This window comes from Humulus lupulus, chromosome 8 (genome assembly GCF_963169125.1).
Source record: "Humulus lupulus chromosome 8, drHumLupu1.1, whole genome shotgun sequence".
In the NCBI taxonomy this organism is placed as follows: domain Eukaryota; kingdom Viridiplantae; phylum Streptophyta; class Magnoliopsida; order Rosales; family Cannabaceae; genus Humulus; species Humulus lupulus.
In genome coordinates, this window is record NC_084800.1 from 74,518,184 (window position 1) to 74,541,143 (window position 22,960).

Below are 22,960 nucleotides of genomic sequence, written 5' to 3' on the forward strand. Positions count from 1 at the left end.
TGGCTATCTGCTAGGGCTGGTAGTAGGGCTAGTCTAAATGCAACTGCTCCCACTTTTTCCAATATCTCAAAAGGACTTATAAATCGGGGACTAAGTTTGCCTTTCTTTCCAAACCGCTTTACACCTTTCATAGGAGATATCTTCAGGAAGACTTGATCTCCAACTTTGAATTCCACATCGCGTCGTCTGGCATCCGCGTAGCTTTTCTGATGACTTTGAGCAGCAAGCATACACTGTCTAATAAGCACTACTGCTTCTTGAGCTTTTCTAACAGCTTCGGGACCAAGAAGCTGCCTTTCTCCTACCTCGTCCCAGTGTAACGGTGATCGGCACCTTCTCCCATAAAGCAACTCATAAGGTGCCATGCTGATCGTTGACTGGTAGCTATTATTGTAGGAGACTCTATCAGCGGCAAGTACTTATTCCATGATCCTCTGAAATCAAGTACACAAGCGTGTAGCATATCCTCTAAGATCTGAATCGTATGCTCGGACTGCCCGTTTGTCTGAGGATGAAAAGTTGTACTAAGACTTAATTTCGTACCCATGGCTTGCTGTAAACTTCCCCAAAATCTTGATGTAAACACCAATCCTCTATCTGACACTATTGTCTTCGGGATTCCATGCAACCGTACTAGCTCTTGGACATGATGTCTGCATATTGGTCTACCATGTAAGACGTCTTAACAGGCAGGAAATGAGCCAACTTGGTTAGTCTATCTATCACTACACAAGTTGAATCATGCTGCTTGTTTGCTCGTGGCAAACCTGTCACGAAGTCCATAACTATATCGTCCCACTTCCATTCCTGTATGCTAAGTGGTTGCAATAAGCCTGCAGGCCGCTGATGCTCTGCTTTCACTTGCTGGCATACTAGACACTTAGACACAAATTCTGCTATAACCTTCTTCATCCCTGGCCACCAATAGATTGCCTTGATATCATGCGTCATCTTGGTCGACCCTGGGTGAACTAAGTATGGGGTACTATGTGCTTCTTCTAGAATCGTCCTCTTAATCCCTTGATTATCTGGCACGCATACCCGATCCTTATATCTCAATAATCCTTGACTTGATATTGAGAAATCTATGGCCTTTCCTTCTCTGACTGAATCCATGTGTGCCACTAGTGTATCGTCATGCCCTTGCCTAATTCGAATATCTTCTAGCAGATTGGACTAGATAGACAAGTTAGCCAGTTTGCCGACAACTACTTCTATTCCGACACTGATAAGATCCTGTTGTAGTGGCTTTTCTATTCCGTCTAAAGCTGCTAAACTTCTATAACTTTTCCTACTGAGTGCATCAGCGCCTAGTCAAGGTAACACATCGAGGCAAGAGCTACTTTGCCTCTTCATCCTTTTTTCCAGTGGGCGGCCAATTACTTTGGGGTCTCCCCTTTTCAAATAACTCCCAACGGATATAGAATGCTTGCTGCACTCTATATCCTCTATAGCCACAAAAAATGGCCTGCCCCCACACCACACGAGGTCAACTATCTGTTCGACCTAAAATCTAACCCCAACCAAGATAGCACGGGGTTTTTCCACTTTTGTCACCAGGAGACAGGTCGCACTTTCCTAACTGACACCACTCATATCTCGAACGTGGGGAAGTACCATCAGGAGTATTTCCTGACGACTGACATGGTCGCGAACAACTTGGCCTTCACTCAAGGAGGTAGTGTCTTTGTACCACTAGTCATTTATCTTTCTTCAATTTTTTGCTGCATTTCCCTTAGAAAATTAGTGCATTTCAGGCCCATGGTTGTGACCAGACCCAACTCTAAACATGGAGTTCCGATCAGCCCTCCTGGCCAGCATGACTGACATAGAGAAAAGCGTCAAACAGCTGGTCACAGAGGCCAACTTGAGGCTGGTCGGGCTTTTAGCACCCCACCAAGACGTGAGGGAGTCAACAGCGGGAAGTGCCACTGGCGAGGAGATTCCCGAGCAGCACCTGGACGTGTCACAACCTCAAAGGAGGACAACCAGAGTGACAATCAGGGAACCCTCCAACATTCTGCAAGCTACTGCTCCCCCTGCCCCTCAGGGAAAGGGAAAAAAGAAAGCCACTGTCCCTCTCGAGCCCCTTGACGAATCGTCAGACGAGAACGGTACTGATCTCTCGCTCTTAGATAGTTTGTCAATTCCCTGTCACTTATTTGATGGGGATGACAATTTTAAGTACACTCCCACTTTAGATTCAGACTTCTTCATGCCAGAGAGCGAGTGTAACACTAGTAGAGTATATAATGTAGCGACCAGTAATGATAGCTCGGGTATTTCACTTACAATTTTCTTTGTTTCTTTTCCTAACATAACATACTCAATCGTTTATACTATCTCATTGTTCGTGTATTGGCTTCTCTTACAGACATGGACTTCGAGAACATGTTCGATATATACAGTGCCCCCGAGGGTCCTGAAGCTCCCTCGAGTAAGAAGAAAACAAGCAAGAGGCATCCCGAGGAAAGAAGTAAAACGCCTCAGGCCAAGAAAGCCCGCACTGCAAGCCCCCCGGTAGACGGATCCTCAGCCAATGTAACACCACCTCCTTCTCCTCACAAGCAACAAACTCCTCCTGCTCCTGTTGGGTCGACACCGTCTCCACTGGCCCCAACCGACCAGACTCAGCAGGCTGCTCCTACTTCCACGAGGGGCGACATATCGAGTCGTGCCTTAAGATTGGTCAAAGACAAGGTGGCTAAGATTTTGAAGCATGAACGATGCCGAGAGGCAATGGCTGGGACGGAGATGATGGATGTCGACCAAATCTTAAATTGCGCATTGAATGAGTTTGCCAGTGTAAGTTATCTTTTTTTGTGGAGACAACCCTTTTACATTTTATAGTTAGTCTAACCTTTGCTCTGGTCGCAGGAAATGTTGACCCTTACTGCCGGCCGGCTCCGATCGGGTGTTATTATCGAGCATTCCAAGTCCTTGGAGCAACGGCACGCTGACGAATTCAAAGCTGCCGAGGAACAATACGCTGAACAACTTGAGGCGATGCTCGAGGAGAAGAATAAACTAGATGAGGAGCTAATGAAAAAGCAGACTGCTCTGGATAAGGCCATCGAGCAAAGAGACCAGTTCAAGGAGTCTAACCGCATCAACTACCACAAGGCTAAAAAGCTCGAGCAAGAATTGATTGCGAGTAGACAATAGACTACAACCTTGGAGGGTCGTATCGAGAAGCTTGAACAAGCCAATGCCAGCAATTTGGAAAGGTACAAGAACAACACGGTTAAGTGTTTCTATGACTTCTGGAAACACAACCAAGGGGCTGACTTTAGCTACCTTCCCAAGCGCGCTAGGCATGCTGAGATAGCCCGCTGCATTGCTCAATTGGCAGAAAAAGAGAGAGTCAGGATACCTGCTTCGCCTGAAATCCCCTTGGCAACTGGCTTGGACGGGGCAGACAATGAAGCTACAAATGTCATCATACAGGACACCGCTCAAGATCCTCCAGCCTCTTAGTTTGCAATTTTTTTTGTTTTTAATTTTTCAAGTACACGACCTACAGGTCATGATGTAAAGACCCTTATTGTCCAGTTTACTATTTATTGCTGCATGGGCAGCTTTTGCTTTTACTTTTACTTGAAGATTACATCCGGGCAGTGACTACTCGCGGTGTAAAAGGATACATTTTGATATTATAATATATTTGCATTTTATTATAACATCTGTTCACATGACCGAACTTAGCATTGTACTTTGGTTGATTTATCAAAATACAAAATTTTGAAAAATACTCTAAGTACCCTAGCATGCTTTCACTTATTTTGCTCATGTGTTTACATACCTTTCGATATGCTTTGCTTACTAGATACCTTATATGCCCCCCAAGTGATCGAGGAGCTTTAGGTCCTTGGTCATTTGCCTTCACTAAAACCTGTTTGAACAATACTGCTCGTAGCAAAATAATTAAAATTGTAATACAGCAAAACAACACACGTAATGAGCAAATACTTGTGTAAAATACAATAATTGGCAAGAATGATTGGCTGTGCACAGTCCCTTATATTTCTCGTAATAAATGGACAAAACGTGTATGCACAAGTGATCAAAAAGATCTTACACTTATAAGCGATTAGTCACATAAAATGACCAACCCTTTTTCATAACTTGTAAAAAGTGAAATTAATACAAGCCAATCCTTTAAGAAGGATTGTTCATTGATAGTACTTGCGTAGGTGTTCTTCATTCCAATAGCGAGGAACGAGATCTCCGTTTAAGCGAGCAAGTTTATAGGTGCTTGGGTGAAGGACTTCTTCAATCTGGTATGGCCCTTCCCAATTAGGTCTGAGTACTCCAGCAACTTGGTCGCGGGTGCTCAGGAAAACTCTTCGAAGTACCAGATCTCCAACATTGAATTTCCTTTCTCGCACTTTAGAATTGAAATACTGAGCGACTTTTTTCTGGTATGCAGCTACTCGGAGTTGGGCTTGCTCACGCTTCTCATCGACCAAGTCTAGGGATTCCATCAATAGTTGGCTGTTCGAGTCTTGATCGTACGCTATTCTGTGATGCAAAGGTGGATCTAATTCAACAGGCAACATAGCCTCATATCCATAAGCTAAAGAGAATGGAGTATGGCTTGTTGTTGTTTGATGGGAAGTTCTGTACAACCAAAGGACTTCAGGCAATTGTTCTGGCCACGCCCCCTTAGCTTCTTCTAGTCTTTTCTTCCGTGTATCCTTTAGCGTTTTGTTGACTACTTTGACTTGTCCATTTGCTTGGGGATGAGCAACTGAAGAAAAGCTCTTGATAATGCCATGTCGTCCGCAAAAATCCGTGAACAAATCACTGTTGAACTGGGTGCCGTTATCCGAGACGATCTTCCTTGGCAATCCATAGCGACAAACAATGTTTTTTATCACAAAATCCAATACCTTCTTGATCATTATGGTTGTGAGTGGCTCGGTTTCGACTCATTTAGTGAAGTAGTCGACAGCAACCATAGCATACTTGACGCCGCCCTTCTCTCTGGGCAAAGATCCAATTAGATCTATGCCCCAAACTGCAAATGGCCACAAACTTTGCATCTGTTTAAGTTCATTAGGGGTTGTTCGTGGGATTTTGGAGAACCTCTGGCACTTGTCACACCTCCGCACAAACTCCATTGAGTCTTCATTCATTGTGGGCCAGAAGTATTCTTGCCTTAGGATCTTTTTTGACAAGCTCTGCCCCCCAGCGTGGTCTCCACAAAAGCCTTCGTGTACCTCTTTCATCAATTCTTTGGCCTTCTCTTTCAAAATACATTTGAGGAGTGACATTGAGTATCCCCTTCGGTACAAGATTCCATCGACCAAGATATACCTAGCAGCCTGTCGCTGAAGGGTCCTGGCTATGTTTCTATCCGTTGGTAATACGCCTTGCGTCAGATACTCTATATACGGTGTCATCCATGTATCCGCCATCTAGATCACCGTAGCGGTCTCCTCTGCTCGGATGCTTGGCATAGATAGTCGCTCAACTGGAACTATATTCAGAGTATCTGTATCATTTGCACTTGCTAATTTGGCCAAAGCATCAACATTGGAATTCTAGTCGTGAGGTACTTGCTGGAGGTTGTATTTGTCAAACTGAGCCAATAGGTCTCTTGTTTTGTTTAGATTGACAACCATCTTTAAACCTCGCGCCTGGTATTCTCTCATGACTTGATTCACCACCAATTGAGAATCACTGTAGATATCAAGCACCTTTATATTCATGTCCCTGGCTAAACACAATCTAACGAGTAATGCTTCATACTCAGCCTCGTTGTTAGAAGCAGTGAAGTCAAACCTGATTGCGCAGTGAAATTGATGTCCTTCCGGCGTTATCAATATCACCTCTACTCCAGCGTGGCACTCGTGAGAAGAACCATCTGTAAATAATTTCCACGAAGGAGCTTGGTTTTGACACTCAGGCTCATTAGGCTCTTCAATATGCTCGCTATCTGTAAGTTCAGTGAACTCTTCAATGAAGTCGGACAGGGCTTGCCCTTTTACCGTTGCTCACGGCAAGTAAGATATATCGAACTGACCAAGTTCGACTGCCCATTTTAACAATCTACCCGCAGCCTCTGGTTTTTGCAGGACTTGTCGTAGAGGCTGGTCGGTCAAAACCGTGATTGGGTGAGCTTGATAGTAAGGCCGCAGCTTCCTGGAGGCCAAAATTAGGCAATAGGCTAGCTTCTCGATGGGCGGGTACCATTGTTCTACTCCAATTAGCATTTTGCTTACATAGTAAACAGCCTTCTGCACGCCTTCTTCCCCCTTACTAAAGCGGCACTAGCAGCATATTCCATGATCGCCAAGTAGATGAACAAAGTTTCTTTATCGATCGGCTTTGATAGGATGGGTGGTTGCGCCATATGATTTTTTAATGCTTGAAAGGCCTGCTCGCATTACTCCGTCCACTCAAAATTTTTGTTGCCTCTAAGTAGATTAAAAAATGGAACGCACTTATCTGTTAACTTTGAAATGAATCTACTAAGAGCAGCAATTCTTCCGGTTAAACTTTGAACATTCTTAATCTTCGCTGGCGATTTCATATTGACCAGGGCTTTAATTTTCTTAGGATTGGCTTCAATTCCTCTCGAGTTAACAATAAATCCCAAGAACTTCCCTGATCCTACTCTGAAAGAGCATTTAAGGGGATTCAACTTCATCTAAAATTTGTTCAAGACATTGAAGCACTCCTGCAAATCCTTTATATGCCCTTATGCTTTCTTCGAATTGACCAGCATGTCGTCGACGTAGACCTCCATGTTTGTGTCGATCAGTTCCTTAAACATGTGGTTGACTAGTCACTGGTAAGTCGCACCAGCGTTTTTCAAACCAAAAGGCATTACTTTGTAACATTAAAGCCCTGTATTAGTCCGAAAGCTAGTGTGATCCTCATCAGGGGGATGCATACTAATCTGATTATACCCGGAGTATACATTTATGAATGAGAGAATCTCATGTCCTGCAATGGCATCGACCAGCTGGTCGATTCTTGGGAGTGGGAAACAGTCTTTGGGGCAGGCTTTATTAAGATCTGTGAAATCCACGCACGTGCGCCACTTGCCATTCGGCTTGGGAACTAGCACGGGATTAGAGACCCATGATGGATAAAATGCCACCCTGATGAACCCATTCTCCTTCAGCTTTTCGACTTCTTCTTTTAAGGCTTTTGATCTATCTTTGTCGAGCAGCCTTATTTTTTGTTGCACTGGTGGAAAACTCTTGTCGATGTTCAGGACATGGCTGATGACTGCAGGGTCTATCCCGACCATGTCTTTGTGCGACTAGGCAAAGACTTCCTGGTTCCTCCTTAAAAACTCCACCAGTGCTTGTTTTGTTGTTGTCTCTAAGTTTTTACCGAATTTCACAACCCTGGTCGGATTTTCTTCATCGAGTTGGACCTCTTCAAGGTCCTCAATGGGTCCAATTTCTTCCTCAAAATCCCCAAAGCGAGGATCCAAATCCCTATCCTCCCTTTGGGCAACGCCCTATTTGGTGACATTATCACCCGAGTGGGCCTGAGTATTAGTTGCCACTTGCAACTCTTTTCCGAGAACATCTCTCGATACGCCCTTCTTCGCCTTGGTGATCGAGGCATTGTAACACTCCCTTGCTTCCCGTTGATTTCCCAAAATGCATCCTACCCCTGCGTCTGTTGGGAATTTCATGGCGAGGTGCCATATCTAAGTGACGGCCCGTAGGTCGACCAAAATTGGTCTCCCAATCACAGCATTGTATACTGATGGATAATCAACTACTATGAAAGTAGTGAGTAATTTCCTATTAGCAGGTGTAGTACTTGCTGTAACTGGAAGCCTAATTGACCCTATTGGGGCGAGCCCTTCGCCGGAAAAACCATAAATGGTTTGGTTTCATGGCTCCAAGTCTTTGACGGACAGCTTCATTCTTTCCAACGAAGACTTGTACAAGATGTTAACTGAACTTCCTGTGTCGACCAACACCCTCTTTACCATCATGTTGGTAATTTGTACGTCTATGACCAGTGGATCGGAGTGTGGGAATCGCACGTGTTGGGCATCATCTTCAGAGAAGGTTATCAATTCCTCCTCTGTTTGAGCCTTTTTTGGTACTCGATCCTCCACACTCATCATCTCGATGTCCTGGTCGTGATGTAGGGTTCGAGTGTATTGTTCCCTTGCCTTCCCACTGTCTCTTGCAAGATGTGGGCCTCCGCAGATGGTGAGTAAAGTGCCTGCCACAGGAGCTGGCTATAGAGGTGGTGAATGTTGGCATGCAGGCGCCTGCTCATTGCCACCTTGAGCCTCTCGCTGAGACCCTCCTGCGGCTCGCACATATCTTCTCAAATGTCCCTGCCTGATCAGGAACTCAATCTCGTCTTTCAACTGGTTACATTCATTGGTATCGTGCCCGCAGTCATTGTGAAAACGATAGAACTTTGCCGTATCTCTCTTGGAGATATCTTTCCTTATAGCTTCGGGTCGTTTGTAAGGCACGCTTGAGCTGGCCGCCTGGTAGACTTCAGCTCGGCTTTTAACAAGGGTCGTGTAGTTGGTGAATCTTGGCTCGTATCGATTGCCTTTGGGGCGTTTACTCTCAGAAGTTGAAGGCTCATTGTTTGCCCATTTTCCACCATTCCTACCACTGCCATTCTCGTTGCCTTTACCGTTGTCATTGGGCTTTTCTGACCCGTTGGCGGGTTCTTCCTTGGGACCCTTGTTTTTTGTTGATGATTTCCCTTCGTTGGCAATCGCATCTTCGAGCTTGATATATCGATCAGCCTAATCCAAGAACTTTTGGGTACTTCTAACCCCAAGCTTTCTGAGGCTACTCCAGAGGGGCGAATGACGCCTCACCCCAGCAGTTAGGGCCATCATCTTACCTTCATCGCCCACTCTATTGGCTCTAGTTGCTGCTCGCATGAAACGTTAGACATATTCTTTCAAGGGCTCTCCCCCTTTCTGGCGTATCTCGACCAGTTGGTTGGCCTCTCAAGGATGTACACAACCCGCGTAGAACTGTCTGTAAAATTCATTCACGAACATTTCCCAAGATACTATACTAGCAAAAGGGAACTTGAAGAATCACTCCTGAGCAGTGTCAGACAATGTCGCACGGAAGATCCGGCAGCGGACATCTTCCGACACTTTTTGTATGTCCATTTGTATCTCAAACTTATTAACGTGAGATACTAGGTCTCCATACCCGTCGAAGTTCGGTAATGTAGGCATCTTGAACTTACTGGGGGTTTCAGCCGCGGCAATCCTCTGCATAAAGGGGGTTCCCCTCCTCCTATCGTACTCGATATGGGACGTTCGTCCCTCAACCAGCTGTTGTACCGCCTGGTTTAAGGCATCAATCTGAGCCTGAACAGCTTCTGGGACTGTTGGGGCCACCGGTGCCGGGGGAGCGTACTCGTCGTGCTTCTCACGGCGGTCGTTGAGTACGTCCCTCAGATCATCATCTCTTCATCTCTGCTCGCTAGCTCCTTGCCGACTAAAGACGTTCGGCTGCCTGGGTTGCCCCCCAGCGTTGTGGCTAGCTGGCCTATTTTCTCTAGGTGGGGGGCTTCTGGCTCCACCTCTTTCTTCATTTCTCTGGCCAGCATTTCCTCTGCCGGAATCAGCTTCATTATAGTCATGGTCATCTCCGAATTGTGGCTGACTACGGCGTGACCGGCTGTTCACGCTATTTCCTCCTCGGGCTGGCATTTCCCCGAGCGTCAGGGGGAGGCCTGCGCTGGTCGTTGGGTCCCCATGCATTGTTATGCCGTGGGGGGCCCCTGACCACAGAGCCTGACTCGATGTTCTTCCTGTTGGCAGAAGGACGTTGCCCCCTGCTAGATGGATTTGGCTCTTCGTCCCCTGGGCATCTAGGGCTACAAGGCGGGTGCCCTGCCCTATTCTGCCTCGGGCGCTGGGGATTGCCTCGACCAGCCTGGGTTGGAGACTGCTGCTCAGGATCCCTAGGCAGGACCTCATCCTGAGCCATAGGCGGCTGCTCTGGCCTTTTAAGGCTTGCTGGCTGGAGTAGAGGGCTTGGATTGGGACCTCTTTGAGGTGGTACATTTGGTGGTTGATCTGGCTGGGAGGCTGGTACAGCTTGACTCCTAGCCAGTTGAATGGCTGCTTCAAGGGCGGCCATGGCATCCCTCTGCCGACGATCCATTTCCACCTACCGCTCACTCAACTCTTGGTGCTGGAGTTCTATTTCCCTTTGCTACAGCGCCATCGCTTCGCAGCATTCTCCTGATTGGCCCTCAGATTAGCCAAGTCATCTTGCAACACTCCTATCGTTTCCCTCAGTGTTTCGGAATCTAATTCCTCCTCATCGAACTCCAAATGTGGTTCATTCTCAACCACATTTGGGGGAGGAGGTTGGGATGGTGTAGTGCCAGCAGCCTGTCCAGTCTTCTTGGATGTTTTCGCCATTAGAATTTTTCACAGTTTTTTGTCAAACTCTCAATGAAAGCACTAGATTGTTGACCCACGATTTGACCAACGACACGGAGTCAAATATACGACAAAAGATAAAACGGCAAGTAAGAAAGATGATCTAATGGCAGAGAAGAAAACACCAAGGATTTATAGTGGTTCGGCCCCAAAAGATGGTAATGACCTACATCCACTTAGTGCTATTATTAAGATTGAATCTCAAAGCAGTGATCAAAGAACCAGGATTCTTGAGTTTCACCAACCTTGGAAGAAATACAATAAAACGGTGGATAATTGCACTATAGCTCTCTCTTTTTCTCTATCTTAGCAAGAAGATTCAGGAATCAAAAGTCCCTTCCTTGCGCTATTTCATGTATATTTATAGGCTCAATGAGGATTACATATGCCAACGTACCTTATTTTTCCTTAATAATCGCATATCAAGATAATAAGAAGAAATATTCCACGCAATTGTTATAAGATTACAGTTTAAGAAGGAAATAAGTCAGGTTATACGACCAGCCTGGTCGTATCTAAAAGTTAACCTCTGGCGAAATGATGTGCCTTTGGTCGATAGTCGAGCAGCACTTGTGCCACGTGTCAACCACGTGTGAGAAATCCCTGTCACGTCATCTGCAGCCGTTTTTAGGGTAAACAGTAATTATTTATTAATTATTAATTAAATCTTTATAATCTATGCGCCAATATTTTTATGATTAATGATTGTGGACTAAGATAAAAAAAGAATGTAACTAATGTTGTCCCCGTATAAGGGAGCTTGTGGGCTAAGTTAGTTTGTTCATGAAAATCCATATCTAAATCACAAATATACAAATATAGTTGATGTATATGTTTAGAGACGTAGATTCCCCATTAATGGAATTAACTGCTCTTACTGTATATATCAACAATATCTTCATGTTTTTTATTTAGATATGGATTCTCATGACCAAATTAACTTTAGCCCACTTGCTCCCTTATACAAGAACAAAATTAATTACATTCTTTTTCAATCATTGGTCTGCGGTCATTAATGAAAGGATGTTGATAGATAGATAATAAAGTTATATTTTATATGTTGTTATATTAAAAATTTATAAGTTAGGTTTTCAAATAATGTTATATTAGAATTCGAGATACATGATTTTTATTGTGCAGACTAAGATGACCGAACGTTGAGCATCGCAGAGTACGGCCCCTGTATCATCTGCTGCTTCTTGTGTCGGCGATAATGTCGACGGTCAGTTCCCGCCTGATATGGATATTGTCACGGATGTCCTTGGACCCCGCTCGCGTTATAAGAAAAGGTTTGGGGGTTGCCTAGGTTGAAGGCAATTGGCGCAAAGAGGGCAGCATCTTCGTCAACTTCTCAAATGTCTGGGCAATTGTCACCTGAAGTGGACACTATTTTGCAGCAAACTCAAGACATTATGCTAGAAAATCATAACCTAAAGAAGTATACGACTAAACTTGAGAGTCGTTAACGACGTCAAGATGTCATGCTCAGTGCTTTGTTGAAGCAGGATGGTGTATTGGCTCATGGCACTACAAAAATCAGGGCCTATACCGAGAACAAATGTCCTCGGTATAAGCCGAAATGTCCTCGGTATATCTTATACCGAGACAATGTCGTCGGTATAAAGTTGTCGGTACAGCCGCGTCGGTAAAAACAAAACGTCTACCGACGACATTCAAAATGTTCTCGGTATACGTTTTACCGAGGATAATGTCCTCGGTAGAAAGTGACAAATGTCCTCGGTACAACAAACCTCAATTTCTCATCGTACTGGTACATACCGACATCTTGGTGGTATATACCGAGGACAATGTCCTCGGTATAGACTTGTCCCCAATTTTTTTTTATATTTGTTATTCCCTTATTTATTTATTTATTTTGAATTAAATATAAGAAAATAGAATAAAATTAAAACACTTATATTAAAGATATAAAAAAAAACATAAGAGTGTATTCGTTGAATTAAAATAAAGACTTGTCTTAAACATGATAATGTAATAGTCAATTGTAATAAAATTCATACATAAGTCCTACTGAGTCGGTGCTCCAACATCAGGATCATCGGGTGGTGGTGGTGGGGCAGATTGAGATCCCGGGGTGATACAATGAGTCCGGACATGCTCCTCTAACTGTCGAAGACGCTCTCTCATCTCAGACAACTCTTCATCTCTAGTTTGTGAAGGACGAAAATCAAATGGAGTTCGGTCCCTTATGTTAAGGATACGTCCATATCCTTTCTGGTGGCCCCGTCGTTTTCCGAAGACATTTTGTACCAAAGATATGTCTTCATCTTCAGGCGCACTCGAAACTGGTGTGGAACTCTCAGTATCAGTTGCCTGTGTCTGCTGTGTGTCGCGGTATGCACGCAATTCCTCCTGTGATACAATGTATAATGTAATTAAAATTTTGAAACAATTAAAAATTTGAAAAATGTTTAAAAAAACTTAACGTACCCAAGTATTTTTTGCTGTCTCTGTCACCCACCCTGTGCCTGATTTATGGTGAGTATCCATCCAGCTATCCGGGATGGACTCAAGTTGCCCAGTCTCTAAATTGCGCTGTCACGTACATATATTTTTATAAAATTAATAATTAAACGTAAATAAGAAAAATAAACTAAAAAATAATTAATTAACTAACCTTTTTATAGCGTAAGGCTGGGATTGACTGAGAACCTCCATAGCTAAGCTCTTTCAATTTCTTTCTATTTTCCTTGTTGACCACAGAACGTTTCTGCAAAAAGTTATCGTTAGTAATATATTTAATTAAGATAGTTAAGTTTAGCAAGAAATTAATACCGTAATTTCTGGGCGACGGAAAAAATCAATTGCTTTTTGCCACTGCGTATCCGTGCAACCACCATAACGATTTTGTGGCCCATTAATCGTTAAGTGCTCTTTAATATCGTACTTCCAGTCAGAATACTTTTTAGCACACGAAGTATCAATGCCTCTCAAGATCCCAGGCATATGCCCTTCTCCATATCTAGTACGCCCAATATCAAACAAATCATCCTAATTTACAAACATTTATTAGTAAATATCATATATAACATAAAATAAGAATTAAGATAAAAATACATAAACTACTTACTTCCAAATGTGCAAGTATTCTTTCTTTCGAGGCATTTGGTACTTTTGACCATTGAGGACAGTCCGGATCTGTGTACTGTCGAACAAGTAATCCGAGCTCTCTTGAGAAATTTGAGCTGTACTCTCCGATCTCTTTATATGTTCTCCCCCGCACATCCCACTCGAGAGGGAGAGGACGCCCCAACTGTTCCCTCTTTTCCCGCGTGTTCAATCCCTTATGGCGTCCACGTTTACTTGGAGGCGCTATTGTATGCAAATTCAATATTTTAAAATTAATATGGATTAATTGTTAAATTTTAAGGAGTATATCAATGTGTAAAATATTACCTCGTTCACAATCAGCTGGGATATCTGCCGGTCCACGTGGAGGATCGCATCCTCCACCATCACCCCCGTGAGATTGAGCAATAACATCAGCCATATCTGTCAAATTAATCGATATTAAAATTACATTTATCAGTTAAAAATGACAATATAAAATTATTTATTGTTAAAAATAATTACTTCAACATATTATAAAATTACCACTTAATTATCACTATAATAATCTTCACTATCATCATCGGTTTCTATGTGTTCATCTTCCTCTTCATCATCTTCATATTCAACCTCCTCCTCCTCCTCCTCCACTTCCTCTTCCTCCTCCTCCTCTTCTTCTTCCATTTCCTCCTCCCTCTCCTCCTCAATTGCAACATTAGTAGATGGACCATGATATCGAAAAAAGCAGGTGGGAAAATATTCTCTAACTTGCAAACAATCTCAACAATTGAAGTTTGGACTTTTTCTAAATCTGAGACTTTTAGAGTTCTCGCACAAATGAGCTTGAAGAAAGTGCATAACTCAATAATAGTTGTACTCATTGATTTCTCTAGGAATGCATGCACACCAACTGGCAAAAGGCGTTGCATAATGATGTGACAATCATGCGATTTCAAACCAGTTATCTTATTGTCATTGTCAATCACATTTTTCCTTAGGTTAGATCCAAAACCATCTGGAAACTTCACTGATTTAAGAAATCGACAAAACTTTTGGCGATCTTCAACAGTGAAAGTGAATTTGGCCGCAGGCTTTTGTATCCGACCATTCAACTTCCTCAGCTGTAACTCTGGTCTCATCTTCATCTTCTCCAAGTCTACTCTGGCACTAACTGTGTCTTTGGTCTTATTCTCCAGCCCAACTATTGTGCCTACTAAACTGTCACACACATTTTTCTCAACATGCATAACATCTAGATTGTGTCGCAGCATTATGTTGGCCCAATATGGGAGCTCAAAAAATATACTTTTTTTCCGCCAACCAACTTGCTCTTTTGTACGCTTTCTTTTTTGGCCGCCATAACTGACATGCTTACCAGGAAGAGAATCAGGTATAAAACTCATTTGTGTGAACATTTCTTGCATGGTTAATGGCTGTGGTGGTAATCTCTTTTCAACGACACCATATGTCTTCTTGTCCCTTCTAATGACATGTCTGATTGGTAAAAAATGTCTATGACCATAAAAAGCAACCTTCTTTTGTAAACGAATAGATGGTGTTGCCACATTGCAAGTAGAGCAAGCATGATAACCTTGAGCAGTCCATCCAGAAAGGCTACTCCTTGCTGGGTAATCGTTTATAGTCCACATCAAAGCTGCCCGAAGAGTGAAGAAACTGCCATCGACTGCATCTCGAGTCTGTACACCAGTCACCCATAATTCTTTTAACTCATCAATCAATGGTCTTAAGAAAACATCAAAATCTTTTCCTGGCGAATGAGGTCCCGGAATTAATAAACTCAACATGAAATTAGTTTCTCTCATGCACAACCATGGTGGCAAGTTATATGTCGTCAACACTACTGGCCACATACTATAAGACAGACTCATATTACCAAAGGGATTGAATCCATCTGCAGCCAATCCAAGCCGCACATTCCTGGGTTCCATTGCAAATGTTGGATTATTTCGGTCAAAGTCCTTCCAAGCTTTCCCATCAGCAGGATGACGCAATACACCATCTTCTTTTATACGTTGCTCGTGATGCCATCTCATATGTTGAGCAATGTGCCTCGATGCATATTTTCGCATTAACCTAGGGGTTAAAGGAAAATAACGCATCACTTTATGAGGCACTTTCTTTCCCTTGGTGTTCTTGTCCACCCATCGATCCTCTCCACAAACAGGACATTTGCTTTTTCCAGCATGTTCTTTCCAAAACAGTGCGCAATCATGCTTGCAGACATGGATTGACTCGTAGCCCAATCCAAGTTTCCGCAACAACCTTTTCGCTGCATAGTGCGATTTTGGAAGCTTATTTGGGGCTGGAAATGCATCATGTAACAACTCCAGCATTCCATCAAATATTTTGTTGGGAATTTTTCCCAACACTTTGAAATGCATTAACTTCACTAGGAAATTCAATGAAGTGTAATTTTGACACCCGGGGAATAATGGAGCCTCGATCTCAGCAAACAAATCGTTATAATGTTGCCCACTCCTGTAGTCAGTTGTAGGTATCTCTTGACCGCGCTCATTCTCCGCTTGTTCGTCATTGTCATTTTGCATAAGATCAGTGAGAACATCCATCATCTCATCTTCATCATTTTGATCTATCCGAGCTCTCATTGGTATTATTTCATCCTCTCCATGCCAATGCCAATTGGTATATTTCCGTAGAAAACCATTTACAAAAAGATGATTTTCTAATACATCAATTGTCTGAAATTCAACGTTGACACACCTCCTACACGGACATTTCACCAATCCCCTTGAGTCAACGCACTGCCGGGCTCTCTGGAGAAAATCCATCACACCAGCCTCATACTCATCGGATAATCGATCTGTCAAATTAATCCAACTCTTGTCGATCGACATTGTATGAATGTAGCACTGCACGGAACACTAATCATCAAACTTACAATCAATTTGTGTGTGTCCTAATTCAGAGAGAGGCAAATGTAAGAGTCTTCAATGACTCACCCTCTCTAAACGGGTCTAAGGCTTCTTGTGATGAACACTAAAAAAATATAATATTATCACTATGTGATAATAATACTATTATATCTTTGGTAATAATTTCTTATTACCAAAGAAAAAAGCAAATATAATTAAATATGTTTTTTTAATGTCTTATGCTTTTTGAAGTTAATTATGTTGTTTTATGATATCTAACTATAATATATTTCAGTGTAAATATTATTAAACTTATTTAAATTTGACATATTAATTTAGTATTTATTAAATTACATATTTTACTTATGCTTTATTGAATAGTTTGATTAATTTAAACAAAATTTCTAAAATTTGTTTAAAATTTATTTAACTACTTTAGGATTAATTTTTATTTTTATTAAAATTTAGTTGCATAATGTTAATGTTAATTTTTTTTATTCTTAATTTTAAAATATATTATTTATATAAAAAACATAAATTATTCAAAAATTGAAAAAAAATATTAAAAAAAATACAGAAAAATTAAAAACAACTAACAAATAATATTAAAAACATATTTTTTTAATTTTAATTTTAATAATGATTAAAACTAACAAATATTAAATTTAATTTTTTTAATTTTAATTTTAATTTTAATAATGGTTTTCTAATAATATATTTGTTAATTTTATTTAATCAGAACTAACACATATTATTTTTTTACATATTAATTTAGTATTTATTAAATTACATATTTTACTTATGCTTTATTGAATAGTTTGATTAATTTAAAAAAAAATTCTAAGATTTGTTTAAAATTTATTTAACTACTTTAGGATTTAATTATTACTTAAATTATTTAATTAATGTTTATTTTTATTAAAATTTAGTTGCATAATGTTAATGTTAATTTTTTTAATCTTAATTTTAAAATAAATGATTTTACTTATCAATTCACTATTTATTAAATTAGAAATTTTATTGAGTACTTCTACTAATATTCACAATATCTCTAAATTTTACAATTCTATAAAAAATTCGGCAGCATAACGACTATATTTTCATCTATCCCAAAATTTAAAATCCTGCAAATAACACATAAAAAATATCCAGACCCAGATCATGCAGAGAGCATTACAAATTCATTTTAAATAACTATATAATTTATAATTATTAGTCTAAATTTTATTAATTATTCAATTTTCTAACCAAAATATTAAAATTCTACTAAAAATTAACAACAACAAATTAATCATCAATATTCATAAAATCTGAATTTTTACTACTAACATAAGCAAAAAAATTAAAATTGACAACAACAACATACTAACATTACCACCAAAATTTTCAAATTAACACTCAAATATTTAATATGTTTACTAATATGTTTAATACACATAAAATTCACCAAACACAACATAGAATTTATTTAAAAAAAATACTAATTAATCATTTAACAATTTTCTAATTCCTAATATCATTTTTACTAATACTTATTTTGAAAACCTAAAAATAAATACATTCTATCTAATATAATTATTTCAGATTTTTATTAAAATTAATATTATATTATTTATATAAAAAAACATAAATTATTCAAAAATTGAAAAAAAAATTAAAAAAATACAGAAAAATTAAAAAAAACTTACCAATGCCTTCAATATCTTGCTAGCAATCCCTATAATCCAACAAAAACCGAATACCCAACCTTCAAACAAAAATTAGAAAATATCATTATACAATTTCATAAATATATATATATATAAAATGAATAAATAAACCATACCTTCAACAAATACACAGAAATTCCTTCACCCTTGGCAATTTTGGGGCTTAAAACCGAGCTTTTATGGAGGAAAACGACTATAATCGGCGGAGGGAGGCGGAGGTTTCGGAGAAAACCCAGAGAAACCAGAGAGGAAGGAGAAGGGGCTTCGCGGCTGAGTGTGATATTTATAAACCCTATACCGAGAACATGTTCTCGGTATAGGTCCTCGGTATAGCAACTAAACCTATTCAGAACCGCGAAAATGTCCCGCGCATATGAAATGTCTATACCGAGGACATGTTGTCGGTATAATGTTCTCGGTATTGAACCTTTTTTTTGTAGTGTGGTTTTACTGTCGACTTACCAGAACAGGATCCAGACGATGACGATGATGCTCACGGGGGCAGGGATGATGAGGAGGGCAGTACACATTTCTTTAACTTTTTTATTTATTTATTTAAAGTTTAATTTATTAGAGATTTCATTTACTAAACTACTTTTATATTTTCATGTTTGGTGGAGACAATAAATATTAATAGTTATATTTTTTTTATTTATTTGTAAAATTTTAATTTTATTTTTATTTCTAATTAAATAATATTACTAAAAAATTAAATAATTATTAATATATTAAAATTGAAATTTATTAATTAATATTAATATATTAAAAATAAAATTAGTAATATTAATAAAAAATTTATTTAAAAAATATTTTTACTAACGCAAAATTACGGCGACAAAAGTCTCAACATTTACCGGCGCAAAAATGCGTCACTACATATATCCACATTTTCCTGCGCAAAAATGTGCCACTAAAAAACACATCTTTTGCCAGCGTGATTTTGCGCTGCTAAAAGTGTTTTCCAAAATAACTTGACAAATTTTTTTCCCAACGCATCCTTATTTTTCCCGGTGCATTTTTTCGTCGCCAAAAGATACAATTGCCGACGCATTATGTTTTGTGTCAGCAAAAGTGTCATTATCGACGGGAGTACATCGTGGCCTTTTACCGACACAATCCCAAAGAACTTTTACCGGCGCAAAGTGTATGGTGCATATAAATACTTTTATAGTCCAAAATCATTATTTGGCCCCTCCTAAAATTTGATACAAGTTCCGTCAAGTAATAATAAATGTACTCTGAATTTATATCATATAATTAATCTCAATCATATAATTAAATATTGCGTATCCCAGCTTAAAAATATTCATAATTAAAATGTAATTTGAGTGTGGTAGCATATATCATACTCTACCAATAATGGGTCCTAAAATGTAGTACTCTTCCGTAATATATATTGTTTGAAAATATTGTTTTTACACCTTTTTTTTAACGATATAATAATTGTACAAATTAATTCGATTAACTTGTATATTTTTACAATTAATATTATATATATTATATTAATAGACGACCGTGAAAATTTACCACCTTTTAACAACCTTAATTAGTAGTCAGAAGTAACTAACGATCAAGCTAGTCAATGGCATTAAATACAGCTTACAATTCGAGTCTAAAAGAAAACAGTTTCTGCGAAAGAGATCTTGTCAATAATTAATTTTTTAAATATAGAAATATTATTTAATTTGGGTCGAATCTTTCGTAAAATATTGGCCTTGTTCTGGTAAAAGCTCAGACGATACAATTATTTGGTCAGTGAGGTCACGTGCATAATCAACTCGATAAGAAACGACCCAAAATCGTGTTCCACGGGAAAAAAAGCGTAAACACAACGTCCAAGACTTTGGGATACCATAGAACCATTTTACAATAATACCTAATTAAATAAACTAATTAACTAATTAATTCACTACTTAAAAAGGTCAAATATTTATGTATTATTATTATTAAATCCAACTTATTTCATTTCACACCGACCGTTTCCTCCTGGTATTTACTTTATTTATATTTTATTCATTGAAGAAGACTAATACACACAATTACTTACTTCTCTATTTATATAATGTATATATATATAAGCAGTGAAAATATCAATACTGAAATTTATTGTAGTTATTTTAAACGTACACTTCTTTATTGGCAAAGAGCTAGAGACAGCGACAAGAAATGTTACTTGCTGACAAGACCATTAATTAGTAAATGTGAAGTTATATATATGGAGCTCTTTAAATCCTTTATTGATTTTAAAAATAAAAATATTACTTAATGAAAACAGATAGTAAAAGAAAGAGAATATTTAGTACTGGATCCAAATTTATGAAACAACTAATATTACATTGTTTTCCAACCCCAAAACATTGAAGACATATTACCACATCAAATTCTATAACGGAAAATATTCTCACACTAAATATATATATTAAAAAAAAGATATGGTATAATTAAATATGACACCATACAACTCTTAAAAAATTAACATACAAATTCGTTTTATAATAAGGTATAATAATAATAATAATAATAATAACAAAATAAGTAAGGCATTATTTCACAATTGATAAAATGGTTATGATTCAGTTATAATGTATATATGTGGAATGTGGAGACAGCAAAATATATTTTCTTTACACGGTAAGATGATAAATCTCATAGGATATATCAATCATCCACTAATAGCAATGCATTTAAATTCAGACCAAAAATATCATAATGCATTCAAAAGTAATATAATAAAATAGATCACTTGAGATATTTGGGCATTTATTAATAAAGAAAAAAAATATTGCTTTAAATAATCACTTTAGTCTTTAAATATAACGGGAATCATGTAGAGCCCACTTTATCTAGTAAATTATTAATGGACGCAAGCATTTGTTTATAGTATTTCTTTATTGTAAAATATTATATTTATTAATATAAATAATAATATACAAATACGACGAAATTTATAAAAAAAACTAATACTAAAGTCATACTTTCACGCACTCTCATGCAAAATGAAATTTTGGCGACCAAAAAAAAAGAGCAACAAACATAACTACAACAAGAATATGTTGAGATGTGAAATATGGCTACATATACCAAAATATTTTATGTGTGCATGGTGGTAAGATGATATATTTCATAATATATACCGATCACAATTCACTACACTGATAACATTTAAAACTAGAAAAAAAATCATAATACAATCCAAACTTTAATTTAAATTAAAATAAAATCACTTGACAATATATTACTTTATAATCGGTATCAACCTTTAGTCAAGTTATACAATAATTAAATTTTGAACCTAAAACTTTATTTCATCATAAACGCGAATACAAAATATATATATATATATTTATAATAATAATAAAAAAAAGTTGGTAGGAGATAATAATAAAAATGTTAAATAATACATCAAACAAAAAAAATATGATGTAAAAATTTACTAAATGTTAAATTAGTAGAGCGACTACCTTTCACTAAACATACAATGAGTTCGCTAGTAAAAATGTGAAATTTATGTTGTGATGGTCGTCTTCACAGGTTATAAAATGGGTCTCTCAGTCGCGTAGAATTCATATTTATTTATAATACATTTTAACGAATAAATAATAATATACAAATACAATGGAAGTAAAACATACAAAATTAGCGAGTGCCTTTCACTAGTCATATAATGAGTTCGCTAGTAAAAGCGTGAAATTCATATTGGGATAGTCATCTCCACGAGTCATAAAGTGAGTCCATTAGTCACGTGGAATTCACATTTGTTTATAATACATCTTAATAAACAATAATATACAAATATGACGAAATTAAAATATAAAGAATTAGAAATTTATTAAATATAAAATATGTGGGAGCAACTGTTTCCCATTAGTCATACAATGGGTTTTCTAGTGAAAACGTGGACTTCATGTTGGCAAGGTCGTCTTCACGGGTCATAAAGTGGGTCCCTCAATAGCGTAGAATTCACATTTATTTATAATACTTTTTAATAAAAATAAATAAATAATAATATACAAATATGGCGAAAGCAAAACATAAAGAATTAAAAATTTATTAAATATAAAATTTGTGGGAGCGGCTACTTTTCACTAGTCATACAATGGTTGAAAACGTGGAATTCATATTGGAATAATTGTCTTCACGAGTCATAAAGTGAGTCCATTAGTCACGTGGAATTCACATTTGTTTTTAATACCTTTTAATAAAAATAAATAAATACTAATATACAAATATGACGAAAGTAAAACATAAAGAATTAGAAATTTATTAAATATAAAATCTGTGGGAGCACCTGTCTCTCATTAGTCATACAATGAGTTTGCTAGTGAAAACATGGAATTCATGTTGGGAAGGTCGTCTCCACGGGTCATAAAATGGGTAGAATTCACATTTATTTATAATACTTTTTAATAAAAATAAATAAATAATAATATACAAATATGACGAAAGCAAAACATAAAGAATTAAAAATTTATTAAATATTAAATCTGTGGGAGAGGCTACTTTTCACTAGTCATACAATAGTTGAAAACGTGGAATTCATGTCAGGATAATTGTCTCCACGAGTCACAAAGTAGGTCCCTCAATCACGTGGAATTCACATATATTTATAATACCTTTTAAAAAAATTAAATAAATAATATACAAATATGACGAAAGAAAAATATAACAAAATTAATTTATTAAGTGTAAAATCTGTGGAAGCAGCAGCCTCCCACTAGTCATCAATAGGTTTGCTAGTGAAAATGTGGAATTCATGATGTGATGGTCATCTCCACGGGTCATAAAGTAGGTCCCTCAAAACACGTGAAATTCGCATTTGTTTATAATATTTTTAAAAGAATAATAATATACAAATATGACGGAAG

The 22,960-nt window shown here is 38.1% G+C and overlaps 2 protein-coding genes across 3 annotated transcripts; one reads left to right on the forward strand and one right to left on the reverse strand.

Annotated features, from left to right (window-relative positions):
* Positions 1-2,376: 2,376 nt before the first annotated feature.
* LOC133795637 (uncharacterized) lies at positions 2,377-3,165 on the forward strand. The gene is made up of 2 exons (XM_062233091.1): positions 2,377-2,805; positions 2,878-3,165. The coding sequence occupies exons 1-2, from the start codon at positions 2,377-2,379 to the stop codon at positions 3,163-3,165; spliced, it is 717 nt and encodes a 238-aa protein (XP_062089075.1).
* Positions 3,166-12,324: 9,159 nt separating this feature from the next.
* On the reverse strand, positions 12,325-18,532 carry LOC133797813 (uncharacterized). Of its 2 annotated transcripts, XM_062235875.1 has the most exons (8): positions 18,212-18,532; positions 18,075-18,133; positions 15,084-16,383; positions 13,515-13,756; positions 13,220-13,435; positions 13,062-13,154; positions 12,875-12,979; positions 12,325-12,796 (listed from the first exon to the last, which is right to left on the reverse strand). In XM_062235875.1, the coding sequence occupies exons 3-8, from the start codon at positions 16,366-16,368 to the stop codon at positions 12,452-12,454; spliced, it is 2,286 nt and encodes a 761-aa protein (XP_062091859.1). In that variant the 5' UTR covers positions 16,369-16,383; positions 18,075-18,133; positions 18,212-18,532; the 3' UTR covers positions 12,325-12,451. The 2 variants fall into 2 exon arrangements, with proteins under 2 accessions (XP_062091859.1, XP_062091860.1); XM_062235876.1 differs by lacking the exons at positions 12,325-12,796; positions 12,875-12,979; positions 13,062-13,154; positions 13,220-13,435; positions 13,515-13,756 and adding an exon at positions 13,782-13,936 and having other exon boundaries at positions 14,039-16,383.
* Between the last annotated feature and the right edge of the window lie 4,428 nt (positions 18,533-22,960).